At 36.0% G+C, this 16693-nt stretch overlaps 2 protein-coding genes across 2 annotated transcripts; both read right to left on the bottom strand.

The window, feature by feature from the left end:
- Window positions 1-2623: 2623 nt before the first annotated feature.
- On the bottom strand, window positions 2624-8451 carry LOC141612157 (NADP-dependent malic enzyme). Its single transcript, XM_074430876.1, has 19 exons — window positions 8242-8451; window positions 7640-7803; window positions 6683-6803; window positions 6529-6603; window positions 5914-6065; window positions 5718-5823; window positions 5564-5629; window positions 5313-5480; window positions 5153-5236; window positions 4973-5071; window positions 4466-4513; window positions 4317-4370; window positions 3981-4079; window positions 3800-3889; window positions 3628-3705; window positions 3451-3525; window positions 3275-3365; window positions 2977-3105; window positions 2624-2900 (listed from the first exon to the last, which is right to left on the bottom strand). Exons 1-19 carry the CDS (start codon window positions 8269-8271, stop codon window positions 2812-2814), a joined length of 1818 nt encoding a protein of 605 aa, XP_074286977.1. The 5' UTR covers window positions 8272-8451; the 3' UTR covers window positions 2624-2811.
- A 1532-nt stretch (window positions 8452-9983) lies between these two features.
- LOC141612156 (uncharacterized) lies at window positions 9984-16342 on the bottom strand. The gene is made up of 10 exons (XM_074430874.1): window positions 16027-16342; window positions 15366-15439; window positions 15204-15281; window positions 13909-14021; window positions 13760-13825; window positions 12959-13060; window positions 12303-12861; window positions 11131-11336; window positions 10863-11026; window positions 9984-10399 (listed from the first exon to the last, which is right to left on the bottom strand). The coding sequence occupies exons 1-10, from the start codon at window positions 16161-16163 to the stop codon at window positions 10264-10266; spliced, it is 1635 nt and encodes a 544-aa protein (XP_074286975.1). The 5' UTR covers window positions 16164-16342; the 3' UTR covers window positions 9984-10263.
- Window positions 16343-16693: the final 351 nt, after the last annotated feature.

Here is a 16693-nt window from a genome sequence, read left to right as displayed (position 1 = left end):
AAGAAAGTTGTTTACAAGAGTAAAGCAGGGGAACAAGCAATTGTAATTAAAACGGAATGGCAAATCCGTAATAAGTGACGTCATACAAGGACATAAGTAGTCATAAGATGACAAACCCCCCTTATTCTTATTTTATATATGATATATGATTATGGGTTTGTTTGATTGCCATTTGAAAAACACACGTTTTGCATAATCACGAGATATACCAAAATAATAGACATTTTAGTGCTTCAATATATTTTTAAAAGTCAAAGATGAAAATGATATAATAAGTATTTAAGGTACTTGAACACTTTAATACCTTTAGGTAGCTCATGCATAGCTCACTAGTCATTAACTGCGTGATGAAACAAACATAATTTTACTCGGTTTCACAAGAATGTGATTGTTTATTAGGGAGAATTTAATTAAAATTATTAAAGTAAGTTCTCTTTAAGATAGTATTATGCATTTTAAGCTTAAAAAAGATCAAGTATACATATATACCACTTGTGTATAGGGTCAAGTATTAAGGCGAATAATGTCATGTAAACATAAGTGATATGTACTTGATCCTTCTTAGCTAAGACAGATAATAACGTCTTAAACGAGAATTTGTGTTAAAATTAATTATTAATGTTATGTTTGAGTATTATATTGTCGTTGGTACAAATTGGACTAGTGATTGATAGGGTGGCCCTTAATTGTGGGAAAGAAATAGGGGTTGAGAATTTTGGTATGAGAAAGGAAAAGTCGTGCAACATATTTGATTTCCATGCTTCCTCCACATATTCTCTACGCTTCACAATATAAAAAGGAACATTGATAGTGGATGCTGATCTGGTTTTTGGTTCTACTTTGATTTCTTGTTTTCTTGTATGGAATATGATTCGATTTTCTTGATTTCATGTCAATCTTAAAAAGGTTTGTATGTATGGTATCATTCGTTCGTTTATTATGATAGAGAGGTATTGTGTCCGATTTTCCGTTTATTAACCGTTAACCTTGGCGCTTCTTAGAAGTAGACCTGGCAAAATCAACCCGACCCGGTTGACCCGACCCGAAAAGGATGACCCGAGACCCGAAATTGACCCGAATTGCTGAACCCGAATGACACCCGAAGCCCGAAGTGACCCGACCTGACCCGAAAATGACCCGAGCTTTTATGGACCCGTAACAGACCCGACCCGAAATGACCAATCCGAAACCACTGAACCCGAAAATGACCCGACAAAATATAACTTTAATTGACCCTAATAGACTTGAAATGCCTCTCTTCTCTTAATCTTTGACCCGAAAATGGCCTGACCCGAATTAACCCGACCCGCTTGACCAAAACACACCGACCAACAAACCCGAAATAGACCGTAACCCGAAATGAACTGACCCGATCCGAACTAATCCGAAAATTTGAGAAACCCGAAATAACCCGACCCAAACTGGCCCGACCCGAACCCGACCCGGTTGACCTGTTTGCCAGGTCTACTTAGAAGGATGCATATTAATATCTTGTACGGAGTATACAAATAAAAATACGTGATTTTTAAGGTTACAAATATCAAAGTGGTCACAAATTTTCATAGAAAAAGAATAAATTTGACTTATATGCACAAGTGGATGATACCTGACCCGTTTTAATGTTAAACTGACATATTCATCTGAAGGGAGACTTACTTCACATTGATTTAAGACTTCATTTTAATGTTCAAAAGGTTGCTTTTTGTAATGATTGAGGTAAGAAATTAACTGAATGATACTTAATCCGTTTTAATGTTACTCGAGGCTTATTTACTCTAAATTGTCCTTCATTCACTATTTAGGTAAGAAATTAAGGTAATCACTTTATATGTAAGAAATTAAGGTAGTCTCATTTTAAAATGTAATGATTGAATTGGAAGTTATAATGGTAGGCTAATGCCAATGGTATACAAAATATCCATTTTAACCAAAAAGCAGTGATTACGATTTACGGTAGAGTAACCATTAAAAATTCCTGACGATAAACACAGTTAACGGAGAACGGAGAAATAAAACTGAATGAGAGCACAATTTCTTATTTAAAATGGTTTGAACTTAACACGGTTTTCACATCTAATTAAAATAGATGTGAAGAAGATTGTCAGAGGTGGTCACTTAAAAAGATGTTAAAGCAAGACCAACTGGGATGGCAGACGAACTAATAGTCATACACTCATACCTGACCAAAAATAGCCTAAACAAAACTCACGCGTTAATGCCAAATGCCAATCTTATCATGTTGATGAAAAACCCCATGTGCTTATGACGTGCTGAGTACAAAATTTGGACAAATCCAAATCAAAGCAGCTTTGTCCGATAAAATGTTTGTGCCAACAAATCATGAATTAGTAAAGTTTCAATTAAGACGATTGTAAATGTAAAACTGATCCAAAAACATGTTTGTAGCACCATTTATCGGCTTATCGCTCATTTCTAACCGGATATATGAATTGATTTTGATCCGTTAACACTTACCCCGTTGCAGATAAGATTTTGTACTCAGTGACACCAAAACGCTGCCTTTCAAGTTTAAACTTGTTCAAACTTTTGTCGCATTTTTACTTGCATAATTCTCGAATAACATACCTATCTACTCGTAAATATATAATTATTATTATATGGATTTAGCTTAATAACTTGACATTAACACAATACAAAATGTAAACATACAAAATCTAATAAATGGCAAGTACAACCAATAACCAATGTGAAGAATGAAAAGAATATAGAACCAATGCTGGTAATAAGAAGAGTTTCGGGTAACTGGAAGAACCAAAACTGCAGTGAATTAAGAAGACAGTCCCTAATATTCTAACGATAATTTCGGTAAATAGGGCTGTACATGCAGCTTTCAGCAAACTTGAACAGATCCTTCGGTTGTGGAAGCCGACTCGCCAGACCTGTATTAACTTCAAATCAGATGACTGTTTTTTTTTTTCATTAATGGCAGTAAAGGTGAAATAGGTATAAACTCACCAAGTTCATAAGCTTTTTCAGCTACTTTGGTAGCAATATGAGCAGAAATCTTTCTAATGTTAGTGAATGGTGGGAAAATGAGTCCTTTTTTGAAGTGCTCCTCTGTCACTTGCGAAGCCAGGGCCTCGGCTGTTTTCAAATGAATTAGAGTCAATCAGATGGTTACTAATAATAATAGGACTAGGAGACACTGCTTAATCAGTAATAACATCATTCCATTAGATGGTTCATGTTATCCGGCTGCATAATCAGTAATAACATCATTCCATTAGATTTCTGAGTCTTAGAGTGCACTTACAGGCAGCCAATAGCATGTCATCATGGACGCGAATGGCGCCACACATGATCAGGCCCAAACCAAAACCAGGGAATATGTAAGCATTATTTGCCTGAAACGTGAAAATAAAGATCAAACTGTGAATAAACTTGTCCTGCTACTAAACAAACACTAAGGCAATTGAGTGCAGGTTAAACCTGGCCTGGGACGAAAGTCGATCCATCATATTCAACAGGAACGAAAGGGCTACCACTAGCAAATATTGCCTTGCCCTAAGGTTTCAGTGCACAAGCTCATTAGGTTCTGATTTTCTGAAAAATATAGAGATAACAGGATAAATTGAGAGAATTATTCAGCAACAATCCACTTCTTACCTGGCTCCATGTGTACGCCTGTTCTGCAGTACATTCTGACTGGGAAGTTGGATTTGATAGAGCAAGAATAAGAGGTTTCTACAAGAGAAATGACGCAAAAGTCGATATTTAGGAAAGATAGAACCTTCAACATGAGGGAAAAAAAGGGAGAGAAATAGATAATGGGTATTACCTCATTTACAGATGACATGGTTTCAACCACTTCTTTGGTGAATGTATTTCCCTTTCCGGAAGTTCCTATTAACACCGTGGGCTTGATTGCCTGTCAAATTGGTCATAGAAAAGTGTAAGCCAATGGGTTTCGACTTTAGACACATGCAGGTTTTGTGATGTGGGCAGATGTTCTCTTTCACCTGTACTGCCTCTAAAAGAGTTGTAATAGGTTCATGATCATGTGCCCAAGGCTGTTTGAAATGTTGGAGTGACTCTTTCCTCGAACTAACGACTAGCCCCTGCAAGAAGAGCAGTGGGAAGCTTTATCAGTACACGGCAATTTACATGAGACAGTCTTACATGTGTGACCATCAGCCGTAACATAATTAAATGAGTAGATAAAGAATTTTGGTTGGTCTCAAATGTGAGACTGTCTCATACATGACTCGCCATTATAAGTAAAAGGAGCAAAGAAATAATAGAGTTTAGTAACATCGATTAAGAAGTACGATTACAAGATAGCATGAGCATATTACCTTGGAATCTACTAGCCATATCTTTTTCCTCATTTCTTCCACCGGAGCATTAGTCTATACAACGACCACACAAAAGATAATATAAAAATAATAATCCTCAGATAACCAACTAAATTACGCAGCAGTAGAACTGTGGAATGAGTTGGTACCTTATTTGACATTTCAAGAGCTATAAGTTCAGCGATACCCGTTCCAGCCTTCGGATAAATGAAAAGCGTTCAGATAGCACATCAAATAAACAAGTAATCCTTAATGTTTTCTGCAGAAAACTCAAACGACTTTGTTTTTCTCTTTCTTCACTGATATGACAGTATGACACATAGGTACAGAATATTTTCTTAATAATATGAGGAAGAAAGGCACGAAATTAAAGCCTTAGCCAATCTGATATCCCTAACTCTCTAAGCCCCTTAGATCAACTGGTAAATGGTCGATTTGAGGATACAGTAGTGTTATAACTTAGGAGGGATACCTTTGCCACCCTTGTGGTCCTCCCTGGTTCAGATCCTAACTAAACAAGATGATGCAATCCAAACAAAAATAATAATCTGATATTGTACTTTTTTCTCTGTTCTTTAGACGATTTTTGCTTTTGTAGAAATAAACTAAAGATTACATTCATAGATTTTACTTAAGAAAAGTTCGTGAGTTCTCACTTCTCCGGCTCCCAAGAATAAGAAAGTATGGTCAGCCAAACTCCCTCCTAGTAGTTTCAGAGAAGCAATAAGGCCTGCGAGAACCACAGAGGCAGTACCCTGCACGGAGAAATGGCATTATAGCAATTGAATAATTTTCAAAAAAAAATCATGATCTTTAACCATAAGAATCAATGTTACCTGTATGTCATCATTGAAGACAAGGTGAGTTTTACGATATTTCTCCAACAACTCAAATGCATTATGGTTGGCGAAATCTTCAAACTGAGGGAACAGCAAAGAATTGTCAGAGAACAGAACTTTCATGGATATTGGATATACACTCGAATTTGTGACTCACCTGCACAAGGATTTTCTCTCCATAGTTTTGCTTGACAGCGGTCATAAACTCTTCAACAAACTCAGCATATTCTTCTCCAGTAGCCCTCTTTTGCTTCAATCCAATATAAAATTCGTCGTCTAAAAGCTTCTCATTGTTTGTGCCAACGTCAAGGGTTATAGGCAAGCACTGCAGGAAGAGATGAATTTTTAAGATTCAAATTCAGAAATTCTCAGTGGGAGGAGGTAAACTCATGTAGATAAATCACGTACGGCTGAAGGGCAAACTCCACCAAGAGCGGTGTACAAGGAAAGTTTTCCAACAGGTATGCCCATTCCCTGAACATTTCAAGCGAGTACGTTTGTAACTAAATGGTACCAAGAAAAAATTATGAATAAGAAAGTGCACAAATTCTTAGATAGGCACCTGGCAACCAAGATCTCCTAGTCCCAGAATGCGCTCACCATCAGTAACAACTATAACTTGAATGCTCTTTTCAGGCCAATTTTTCAAAATCTCCAGAATTTTACCCCTGAAACAGAAAGATTCATATCAAACATCCACTTCAACATGGTCCATGAAAAGCTATAAAACAGTTGAAGAGCGAGCACTTGAAACATACTTATCCTTCAAACTGATAAACAGTCCTTGGGGACGTTTAAAGATACTTCCATATTTTTGACAAGCCTCGCCAACAACCGGAGTATAGACAAGGGGTAGTAGTTCTTCAACATGGTCAATGAGAAGCTTATAGAACAGCTTCTCATTCGTCTCCTGTAAAATAAGATGGTCAACACCACAAATAGGAACATCAAACAAGCTTACTAATTTACTATTGTACGAATCCAACTCTATGTTGCAGCATGTACTAGAAGTGAATGCGAAGATTTAGTTTTCAACGCCCAAGACTGGACTGAAGAATGTACAATATGAATGTCAAAAGAAATCCTCGACTGACTTTATCCCGGGTTTGAAGCCAGAGAGCCCAGACTATAATGCAGGTAAAATTTCCAGACTTTTGAGTAGTACTCCATAAACATTAGAGTAATATTATTTCAATGCTAGGACTCAAAGTCTGAGGGATAACAATAGTCGTATAGTCGTATTGCAATCATTAAGCTCAAGCTAAGACTGCCATGGGTTACAGAAATGTCATGAAGTTCAATACAAAGTGATGGTAACTTATTAGGACTCGCGAAGCAGTAGAAGGGTAATTCTCTTGCTCAGAAAAATATACCTGAAGATCCATCATGGATATGTATTTGTGCAAGGGAACTTGATATTGCCGAAGAACTGTCAAAAACTTCTTCTCCTAATGACAGGAATGCTAAAAATGATCAGCAAGATTTACTGGCAAAATGAGCAGACTAAAGGAAGGTTCGGTAAGCAACCTGAAGCTCTTGGGACAGGGTCACAGGTGGTAATAAACCACGCAAATAATGAGCATCTCTCTCTTTTTCAGTAAAAGCAAGCCCTTTGTTGTGGTGAGGATCCCTTAGCAGCGAGTGGCCACTGTAAGAAGAACAAATGATGATGAGCTATCATTTGCAAATCATCTCATTTTACCAAACAAATCATCTTTTTTATCACCCCATTTTACCAAACAAATCATCTTATGAGTGCGAATCATTTGCAAATCATCCCAAGATGTTAATGTTCAAGACAAGGGCACTCTATATATAAAGGAAACATTTGCCACAAAAAAACTTTTTATACTAGGCTATTGTGCAGTATTGTGTTCATAAGCAATCTTACACTGAGGGCATAATGTTCTTTAGAAAGAAGTATTTACGCTTCATTACAGTGAAATTATTGTACCAGGTCGATAAAACGAGTAAAATGATTTTGTTTATGCGAAGCTTTAACTCAAGAAATTTGCGGCTACTAGAAGATTTTAATACCGATAAATCAAGAAAATAAGCATTGTGGCGCATGAAAGAAAGACGAATCTAATAAGGCGGGCAATCCCAACAAGCATGTCACATCGAATAGGCGTCACAACCTTCTGAAATCATAGTAATGTAGTACTAATGTAGGTTAACTAAACATTCAATACTCCATATACCGCATCAGAGAAATCTTTTATCTATAAAAATACCAAGAAACTTCATCCGAGAAACCCATTTCACATAATCATTTGATCAAACACATTATGAGAGACCGTTACCCACATTAAAATGAATTCCAATACGGTCTAGATGTATGCAATCATAAACCTAATAGTCTAATACGAGAGACAGTTTCCAAATGATCCGAAATATCATGTCAACATTATAAAATCACAAACATACAAAACACATTATAACAACAACAATATAAAATGATAAGAAAGTGACAAAAATAATAACCTAGCAACAGAAAAGGACCAAGGGGTAACATGTTGATCCTCCGTGGCGAAATCTTCACCATAAACATCTTGAACACCTCCACCAACACCGTTTGATTCTCTCATCTCATCCAATACACTTCCACTCCCCATTATTCTTCTTATCACCACACTTTTATTACCTCTCTACACACAAACACACAAAAAGAATACGTAAAATTGCAGGGAAATATTACGAACCCAGATGATTAAAACGATAAAAATGGTAAAGATTGGATCTTTATGCCAAGAAAATGTTGATGAAAAAAGGGTTTGTTACGTTGTGCTTATATAGTGCACGTTTATAGTGGGAAAATACGGGTTTGTTTTTTCAAGAAACAAAATATGGAATATATTTTGTTGACATAATGAAGAAAGGTATGAAGGGAACTATAAACGCGGCGACATGAATTTGATTAAATATGATTAAAGAGTAATTAAAGAAAAACGAGACGATGTCCTTAGGTGGTACCAAGATTCAGTACCATATCACCCTTTTACATCTAAAAATGTAAGATTTGTTAAAATAATAACATATAAGCATGTGAAAGGGTGGTATTAAGACTCGGTATTAGCGGCTTATACCATAAGATGGGGTCTCATGAGTGAAATCATTGTGTTAAGTTGTGGTTTTGGTATAAAATATGGAAGGTTCTTGAGGAGGAAGAAAGGTCGTTTCACGTTTTGACAGAGGATGTGAAAATTAAGTGCGACCAGTGAAAGGGTCGCATAGTAGTGATTTTTACGCGTTGTTTGTTGGTGTTACCAAATGTATATATAGTGTCAAATGTCAATGAACCTGCTAATATACATCTCCCGCCAATTTATGCCGCTTCATTGTTAAACTGTATTAGAGTAATTGAAGTTTCAAGGAAATAAGAATTTTTATGATTTTGCAAATTTTATGAAATAGAATTATGGATTAGGGTCTTGTTATTTTGGACTAAAATTGTCTGAACTAAATTAAATTGTATTAAACTTTGAACTTGAACTACCTGAACTGTACTCATAAGAATTGAAATTAAGTCGAAAGAACAGATCGAGCCAAGGTAAGTAACTTCCCTATTATGGAGGAATTGAATTTCAAATTCATGTAATTTGGAGGAAACAAACAACTCACCACTTTTACAAATCCTATAAATCAATTTATGTGTTTTAGAAGGGATAATTAAACAACTTCTAATTATGTATGTGTATTCACATAGTTACTTTGAATTACGATTTATGAGGAGATGGGGGTGGGAAATTAGAAACTCTCATATTTTTCTAATGAAATGAATGTGTTTATTTATTCTCATAGAATATGGGGAGTATTAGTTTTCTGTTAATTTTCAGGATGAAAACGGAATCATTTAGCTAACACAAATGAAAATGAAAATTTGACCATCCAGAAAGATAGACCTCTCAATCATAATTTGAGTTAGGTACTTAGCCAATTTAACCCTTCAACCTAACTCATTCAACATTTCAATAACCTCAACTCATAAAGTCATATTCATCACCTTTAGTCCTTTACTCAAGCATACCTTGTTTCCACTTCTTTGGTCATTTAAAATTACTCGATGATTGTCAAAAAAAAAAAAAAAAAAAATTACTCAAAGAATATCGTAATTCTAGCAAAATTGTATTCTTCCATATTTTTGTAAGCAAGTTGATATGGAATATAAACTACGCAATACATAAATTAACACATGATGTCATTAATATTAATATAATTAAATTAAATATTGTAAGAAACGTGGATGATATCAAGGAATAAGTGCAAGCATTTTAAAACTTTATACATGTTGGAGCACCCAGTTTATTCGTCAAAGTTTTACTTCATAATATCAAGTTCCCATTATCTTGAAGACATTATTATTTCAATGCTCTAAGGGGGATCAAATGATTGTAATAAAATCAGATGTACTCCACAACTTATCTTGGATTGACAATGTAATTATAATTGCTTAATTTTCACGAAAACATTTGCCTTATTAAACTACTCCATATCGAGTATCTTGGCCCCACTCTTGCGAGAATAAAAAAAAAAGAGTGAAATTCACTCTGTTCCATTAATGTGTCTGCAACGCACAGAAAGATAAAAGAAAATTATAAGCTGCTCGCAGTCCGTTTAGGTCTGCTCCCACCGGTTGGGGAAATGGAACGGACGGCGAGAAAAGTTAGAAACCAGGATTAAATCGAGGTTGTGAGATATCACCACTAGTGACTGTTTTGAACACAAATTAACAGCTGCATATTAAATCTACAAGTTTTAAAGATATAATGATCACTATGCAACCACGTTTTCTACGTACTAGCGGTATTTACGATTATAATGATCAAGATTAGGTAAACTGAAAAATGAGATAGTACTGAACTGTTTCAAAAATGGCAGATTCAAAAGATGAGTAAAAAGACTGGTTAAACAAGAGTACATGAGGACCAGCCAGATAACAGTGGCAACTTCCATTTAACGTAGATCCAGATTAAACCGTCTGAGCTTTGTCTTGGTTCCGGTCATATGTGTGGGTACCTATTCTAAGACAGCCATACATGTGAATATTTACAGCTCAATTACAACTACTACATTAAAGCAGAGAATTTGGGAGATGGCTGAAGGAAACGTTAACGTTTGTCATCAGCAATCTGAGTGCTACGAACTGCCCAGAAGGATTTTGGCTTTAACTTCTTGTTGGTAGCAGTAAACAACCACCCCATATGTCTCTCACAGTTAGCGCAGTTCGCAATAGTCCATGCATATCTGTGCAAGATTTCCAGGTGACGTCAAGTTTGATAGCATAGCTTCATAGTAATACAAAAGTCATGCTTAACGGCTTAAGACGTTGAAACAGGGCAACAGGCTACCGCCAACCTATGTTGCCCCAATTTCCACATTACCTAGTGTTGTGAGACAGTCGACACTCCAATATAGGTAAAAGACACTTGGGACACTTTATTTCAAAATTTATACCAATAACATGAAAATTTTTCATAAAGCCGAGTCCAACACTTGGACTGTTGGGAACTCCATGGTCCCATGTTTTATACTAATAAACGGATTGAGTAGCATAGCTACTACCTAGTCATCTGGTTGTTGGGTTTGAGCATCAAGAGGCGGTAGGTCATTTAGAGTAAGTTAATTCAATAATAACGTGTAAAATGCAATAAATTTTCTAGGGTGAAAGCGGGGTGCAAAAAATATGTAGTAGTAATAAACAGCATACCCAGGAAACCAGCTGCTTTCTGTAGAGGGTCGACCAATCAATGCCAAGCCATTGGCTTTGTGAAGTGTCACGGTCTCATGTACACAACCATATGGATTTACATATGTACCAAGAGGGCCCTCATTAGACATTACCAACAAATCACTTCGTCGGGCAATTACAGTCTGAATAAAACAAGGCGAAAAAGACGTGCATTAGTGAGAGGTGGGATATTAAAAAAAAAAAAAAAAAGAATATTGAGGAACAGAAATTAAGTCATAACTCATACCTGACAGTTTTTACACCTCACACGATCAAAGCTTTCAAGTAATTCAATCTCACGGCGGAGCCTATAGGAAACTCCATTTATTTCAAGTAGCTCTTGTCTTGTGGACTCAGAAACAGGAATTTTACTAGCAATATAGAACGACAATATATCTGGTTTTCTGATAAAACCATCCATATTTGGCACGCCAACCACCTGCTTCCACATATCTGAACAGCATGGTCAAAAGGTAAAAAACTGATAAGGAACTGCACCGCAACTTCAACTCACAATCCTCAGATGACACTCCTTGCAGAATATGAGCAATTAAAATTTTGTTCTATTTAAAGAGTAAATAGAACAAATATTTGTCTAGCATGACAACAGTAAATACATCACAGAAGTTGACAGGAAAACGACAACAAGCATGTGGACAGTAAGGTCTTGTCCTCTCCCTTTCCTTCAAATTCTCTTATCAAACACACCCTAAATAAAGAATGAGGTCTAGTTGTAATACAGCTTCAACTGTATAACTAGACTGTATCAGGTGGTCACAGACAAAGTACTTTATTGCTCAGAGAGAGAGACTACATGATTGAAGTGTGTTATGGAAGAAGTAAAAAATGCGACCACTTACTATCCTCACCAAAGTTACAAACACTGAGAACAATTTCAAAGTCTTGCCATAATGACTCTTGCGCGCTAGAAGCAAATGAGAAGAATACCAAATGATTCAAGCAACCATAAGCTTCAGCAGAAAGACTTGTCATGGGAAATAAACACCCTACAGTTATCAGGATTCAGGATGGCCACATTCGGTATAGACACAATGTTAACGAAAGAGAATACAACAGAGTTAAAATTCATACATAAATTTCAATGAACATTACTCATTTGGTTTGTAGTTATCATGCATTGTCGTGAGTGTTGGAATTACCGATAGAAAAACTATTCACCAATGGCCTCATAAAGGATTATAGTGATTATTGTGGGCACAAAATCTTACTTTTGTATAGATTACAATCACTTAGTCACAAGGTACCTTAACTTCATCTAAACATACATATATAGTGTGATTTGAGAATTGTGTTGTTAAACCAAATAATACATATTACATACAAATGATACCATAGTTAAAATGTTTCTTATGAAATATAGAAATGAATCGACCAACTGAAGGGGTCAAGAAAAAATACCTGCAGTTTTTTTGGCAAGGGAGAAAGAATCATACATCTGGTAAACCCAGTACGGCCAGAATGCTCTTGGAGCTACACGGAACTGATTCAACCTGGGGGACACAGTTTGCTTCCTAGATGCAACTCCCTTTTGAGATAAATGCCTCATTTTCGCTTTTTTGCCACTATCAGAGTCGGCAAACAAACTCATATACTTTGGATTTGACGAACCATCACTTGATTGAGATTTACTAGAGAGAATCCCTGATTCATAAACATGTGTTTCCTCATCACTGCTTGACGACTCATTAATCATATCAAACTTACAACAGGACTCAAGAGCAGACTGATGCAATCTCATCTCTGACAATGAAAGCTCACTCACAAAACTTCTGTCAGATTCTGTATCAGAATCATTGATTTCATCTGCATCCCTATGTCTCTTAGCATGGTGACCTGATTTTGGAGAGAGACATAAACTCTGACTATTGAGATTACTCAATGGAGGTAAAGTTCCAAATGCATCCCGTGGGGTCCTTAATGGTACATCATCTTCAATAACTTCCACTTCTCCACAAGGCTAAAAGAGTAAAAATCATCAAATTAACCTGCAATAACTAGATAAAACAGCCACACAAAAAAGAACTAATACAAATACAGCTTGGGCTAGTTCTTACAGTTCCTTCAACATCAACCCACTGTCGTCTCACATAGAATCGCTGCTTTCCACGAGTAACAACATTGACTGAACCATCATCAAGGCGACGGTATTGGCGAATCTGATTTAGATAAACAGCATTCAGTAAAAGAAATTTCGCAAGTACTATAATCTACCCAATTTTTCCGACTAGAACAATCAGACTTCACCAAAACAGCTAGGTTTAGACATGCAGCAATACTTAACATAGAAACCTGGCTAGGAATCCGCTCTTCTTTTTTCCTCAATTGGTTAAATTTGAATTAAATCAACTGATAAATAGGTGCATAACACCGATAAAGTGGATAAAATTAGACATGTTTATTCATAAAAGGGTTAGATAAGTTAAGTAGGGCGATGCAAAAATAATGGGCCTAATTTGGGTCATAAACTCATAACGCATGACTTGTTTATGTAAATAGGTCATTATGGGGATGAGTGATTGATGACATGTTGATAGGTGACGTGAACATAAACACAATAGGACTCGATGTGTTTGCATTTAATCACAAAATGGAGCAGCTGTGTTCAACTTTGGAAAACAAAATGGGTATCCCAAACAAGAAAATTTGGCAAGACAAATAGAGGCAACTAAAATAAAGACAAGGAAACTGAAAATGTATTCCCGTAGGAAAATTGAATGGTCTTGTAATAGAACTTTTGGTAAATTGTACACTTACTAAAAGTAAGTTGACCTTGCATCTCATACTCCGAAGAACAAATCACGCTTTTTCAGTTATGCCCATATGACAATAACCAACTTTGCAAATTTGGAACCTACCTCAGCTGTAGTACCAACAGTTGCAGACCTTAGTCTTCTAGTCTCAGAATCCTTGTAAACAAGAACCTACACAATTCATAAAAAAAATGTTGGGAGCGGTCTCAAATGAAGATCAAAATTCTCAAATAGACATGGAATAAATTACATACCACACCTATGGTATAAGGGGAATCAGTCTGGCCCATCGCTCTTTCTATAGCCAGAATAAAATTCCGCTGTATGATCCTCAAAGGAAGAGTTGCCTCTGGAATCAGAACCACTCCTGTACACCAAAACTATAAAAGATCAGTATACACCACATACAATACTATGGAATCACTCAAACAGGCAAAAAAAAAAAAAAAAAAAAAGAACAACCATATTTTATCTTAAGATCAGACCACAATGCTGTCCTACTTAATCCTAAGAAGTACTCTGTATTTATTTGTTACCACCACTCACACTTTTCTTTCTGTACGAAAGTGCTACAATTTTGTTAAATGTGAAACCACATTAAGTTGACACAATGCTCAAAAACGAAAAACGTATCATTTGTATACGAACATTTGGACTACAACTAGCCCAAGTTTTGAATAGAACAGGTTTTCAAGAAAGGTAATTGCCTAACCGAGTAATCAACTATTAAAAGCAAAATAACCAATTGCCTAATTTCCTACTTCATGGATTCTATAGCAAGTGTTCAAAGTACGATAATGGGCCACAACTCTTCACTTATGAGGTCAAACCTGTGTCCAACACGACATTTAAGGGTATGGGTAAGGAACCAGTAGCTGAACATTTCCCATCTGACACTTCTCTAATCAGAGATAAAGAGGTAAACTGGCATGACAAAGTTCAATAAGAGACCACTGTAATACTGTATTAAGCATTTAGTGTGTGTTTTTTCTGGAGTTTGATCCTTCCATCTCAAAGTTCTCTCAAGTTCAGTTTGAAAGAACTCAAGATATTTCAAACTTACAATAAAAAATTTGTTTGAAGACGTATGACGCACCCGTATTCTCATTTTAAGACAGTCCTAGAGTCTAGCGAGTCGGAAACTTATATAGGTAGCCATGTTCAGTATGTGTAATCAAGTCCGAGTAACTAGATAAACTACAATTTGTACTTTTAGATAACTTTGGCAAACCAAACAAAGGCTCCACCATGAGAAAACTTTGTCTAAGCTCATTTTCATTCCAGCTTAAAAAGACTATTCATAGAGGACGACAAGAATGCAGACATGATACAATAACTAGAGAGGCATATCATCGCAGTCAAAACCAAACCAGGGCCCCACAGTGAAGAAAATATTACCTAACCCCTTTTTCAATATATATAAAAATAAAAAAAAGAGAACCAAAAAACATTCACAGAAGAATACGAGAATACCTAATATTATAAGAATGTTAAGAGTTTTGAGTTTGAGGAAATGGAAAAACGATTAGCACATGATAGAAGAGAGAACCTTCAAGATAAAAAAGAGGGATAGTCAAAATGGTGCCGCTGTCCACTGAACTCATCCGGTGTTGAGTGTCTTCCACGTCTGCAAAATTTAACTCCAATACATAAAAATTCAGTTTACATTATCAGAAGTAAATAACATGGTGTAGTGGATTAACATGCCTACCACCCAGATAGGTATGCAAAGATGCCAAACAGGTATCGAATGTGAATTCGCCCATTGAACCAGTAGCACGCCCACTTGAACCAAGAATATGCAACACAAAATATAAGGTCAGAGGTGAGTGATAGAAGGCAACAACTATACAAAAACAAACTGAAAGTGAGTATAATGGAGTAACTAAATAACAAGTAACATTTGACTAAATACACTGATCGGAACTGAACCATCAGCAAGCAAATCCTCCTCATTTACTTAGGAATTTGCTCATTCTTTTGCGAAACCTAAAATAAACTAAATAAGACTAGTTTAATTCTAAATCCACATTTTATACTAAAAGCAACCATAGGTTAACACGAAAAAACACTCTGCAAAGCGAAATGCAAACAAGAAATGATTGCAGCTTAACATTTGAATTGATACCGAAACCTGCGATCAGAATATCACATTCGGCGTAAATGTACTGCTGAAATTGAATCACTAACTACACATCTCTTCTCAATCTAGCTAAAATTAGCAGTTTTTTTGGCTCGTAAGCGATAATTCTCCATAAATCACACAAATGCGTCAAAATTAAGTTGAATTATCATATCAAACTACGATCGAACGAACAATGCAATTATAGTGAAATTGAAATATAAAATGCATAGAGTGATTGATTGATTACTTAGGAAAATCATCGGCATCGGAATCATCGTCAGGAAGACCTTCGACTTCCTCAATCTGCAATTCCTCGTCGTCGAGCTCACGAATTTGTTGGATTTGATACAATTCTCTCTCCAATAGCCGGTGTTCATCGTCCATTTTAATGGATTCTTTAGGTTGCAAATTCGAGAATTAGGGTTTCAACGAGGATTAATTTGGGGGAAATTGTTAGTTCAGTTGGACTAGACCTGGTAGTAATCGAACTAAATTGTGATATTGTAATGACGTCTTGTTAAGCCGCAAAGTTCACAGATCTCCAGAATTGTCTGTTTCTCGTATAAAAACTACTACAAAATTAGTGTCAGGTTGATACTTGCTGCCCGAAAATACTTGTAGTTGCAATAGATAAACTTTTTATTTTGGGTTTTTATTGACAATCCCAAGAATAAGAACCACTATTGCTATTGTTAGAGCTTGTATAGTGGTGCAAATTCAGTTAAATCGAATTAAACTCAAATTTTAGCCAAATTTAATTAAATTTTGAGTCAATTCATAAGTCAGCAAGGTCGAAATTAAAGTTCGTTTGGGTTCGTTTTTTAGTTTACTTCAGTACGAATCTATCGTTTGATATTTTTTAATTCTATTATTTTAACTAGTATTGGTGCCCGGCTTGGCCCGGGCTACCTCCA

This window comes from Silene latifolia, chromosome 11, assembly GCF_048544455.1.
Source record: "Silene latifolia isolate original U9 population chromosome 11, ASM4854445v1, whole genome shotgun sequence".
Lineage (NCBI taxonomy): Eukaryota > Viridiplantae > Streptophyta > Magnoliopsida > Caryophyllales > Caryophyllaceae > Silene > Silene latifolia.
The sequence above is the reverse complement of the archived record's forward strand: the minus strand, read 5'-3'. Positions and strand labels throughout refer to the sequence as shown.

What these genes read in the sequence shown, in the direction of transcription:
- LOC141612156 (XM_074430874.1), bottom strand. Translation starts at nt 16,163, where the DNA reads ATGGACGATGAACACCGGCTATTGGAGAGAGAATTGTATCAAATCCAA. An exon ending in CTGTTGGTACTACAGCTGAG is followed by an intron (nt 13,061 to 13,759) that starts GTAGGTTCCAAA and finishes TATCTAAATCAG; the next exon opens with ATTCGCCAATACCGTCGCCT. An exon ending in GGGTTGATGTTGAAGGAACT is followed by an intron (nt 12,862 to 12,958) that starts GTAAGAACTAGC and finishes TTACTCTTTTAG; the next exon opens with CCTTGTGGAGAAGTGGAAGT.
- LOC141612157 (XM_074430876.1), bottom strand. Translation starts at nt 8,271, where the DNA reads ATGATTTCACTCATGAGACCCCATCTTATG. An exon ending in TTTATCAGTTTGAAGGATAA is followed by an intron (nt 5,824 to 5,913) that starts GTATGTTTCAAG and finishes TTTCTGTTTCAG; the next exon opens with GGGTAAAATTCTGGAGATTT. An exon ending in TCTTCAATGATGACATACAG is followed by an intron (nt 5,072 to 5,152) that starts GTAACATTGATT and finishes TTCTCCGTGCAG; the next exon opens with GGTACTGCCTCTGTGGTTCT.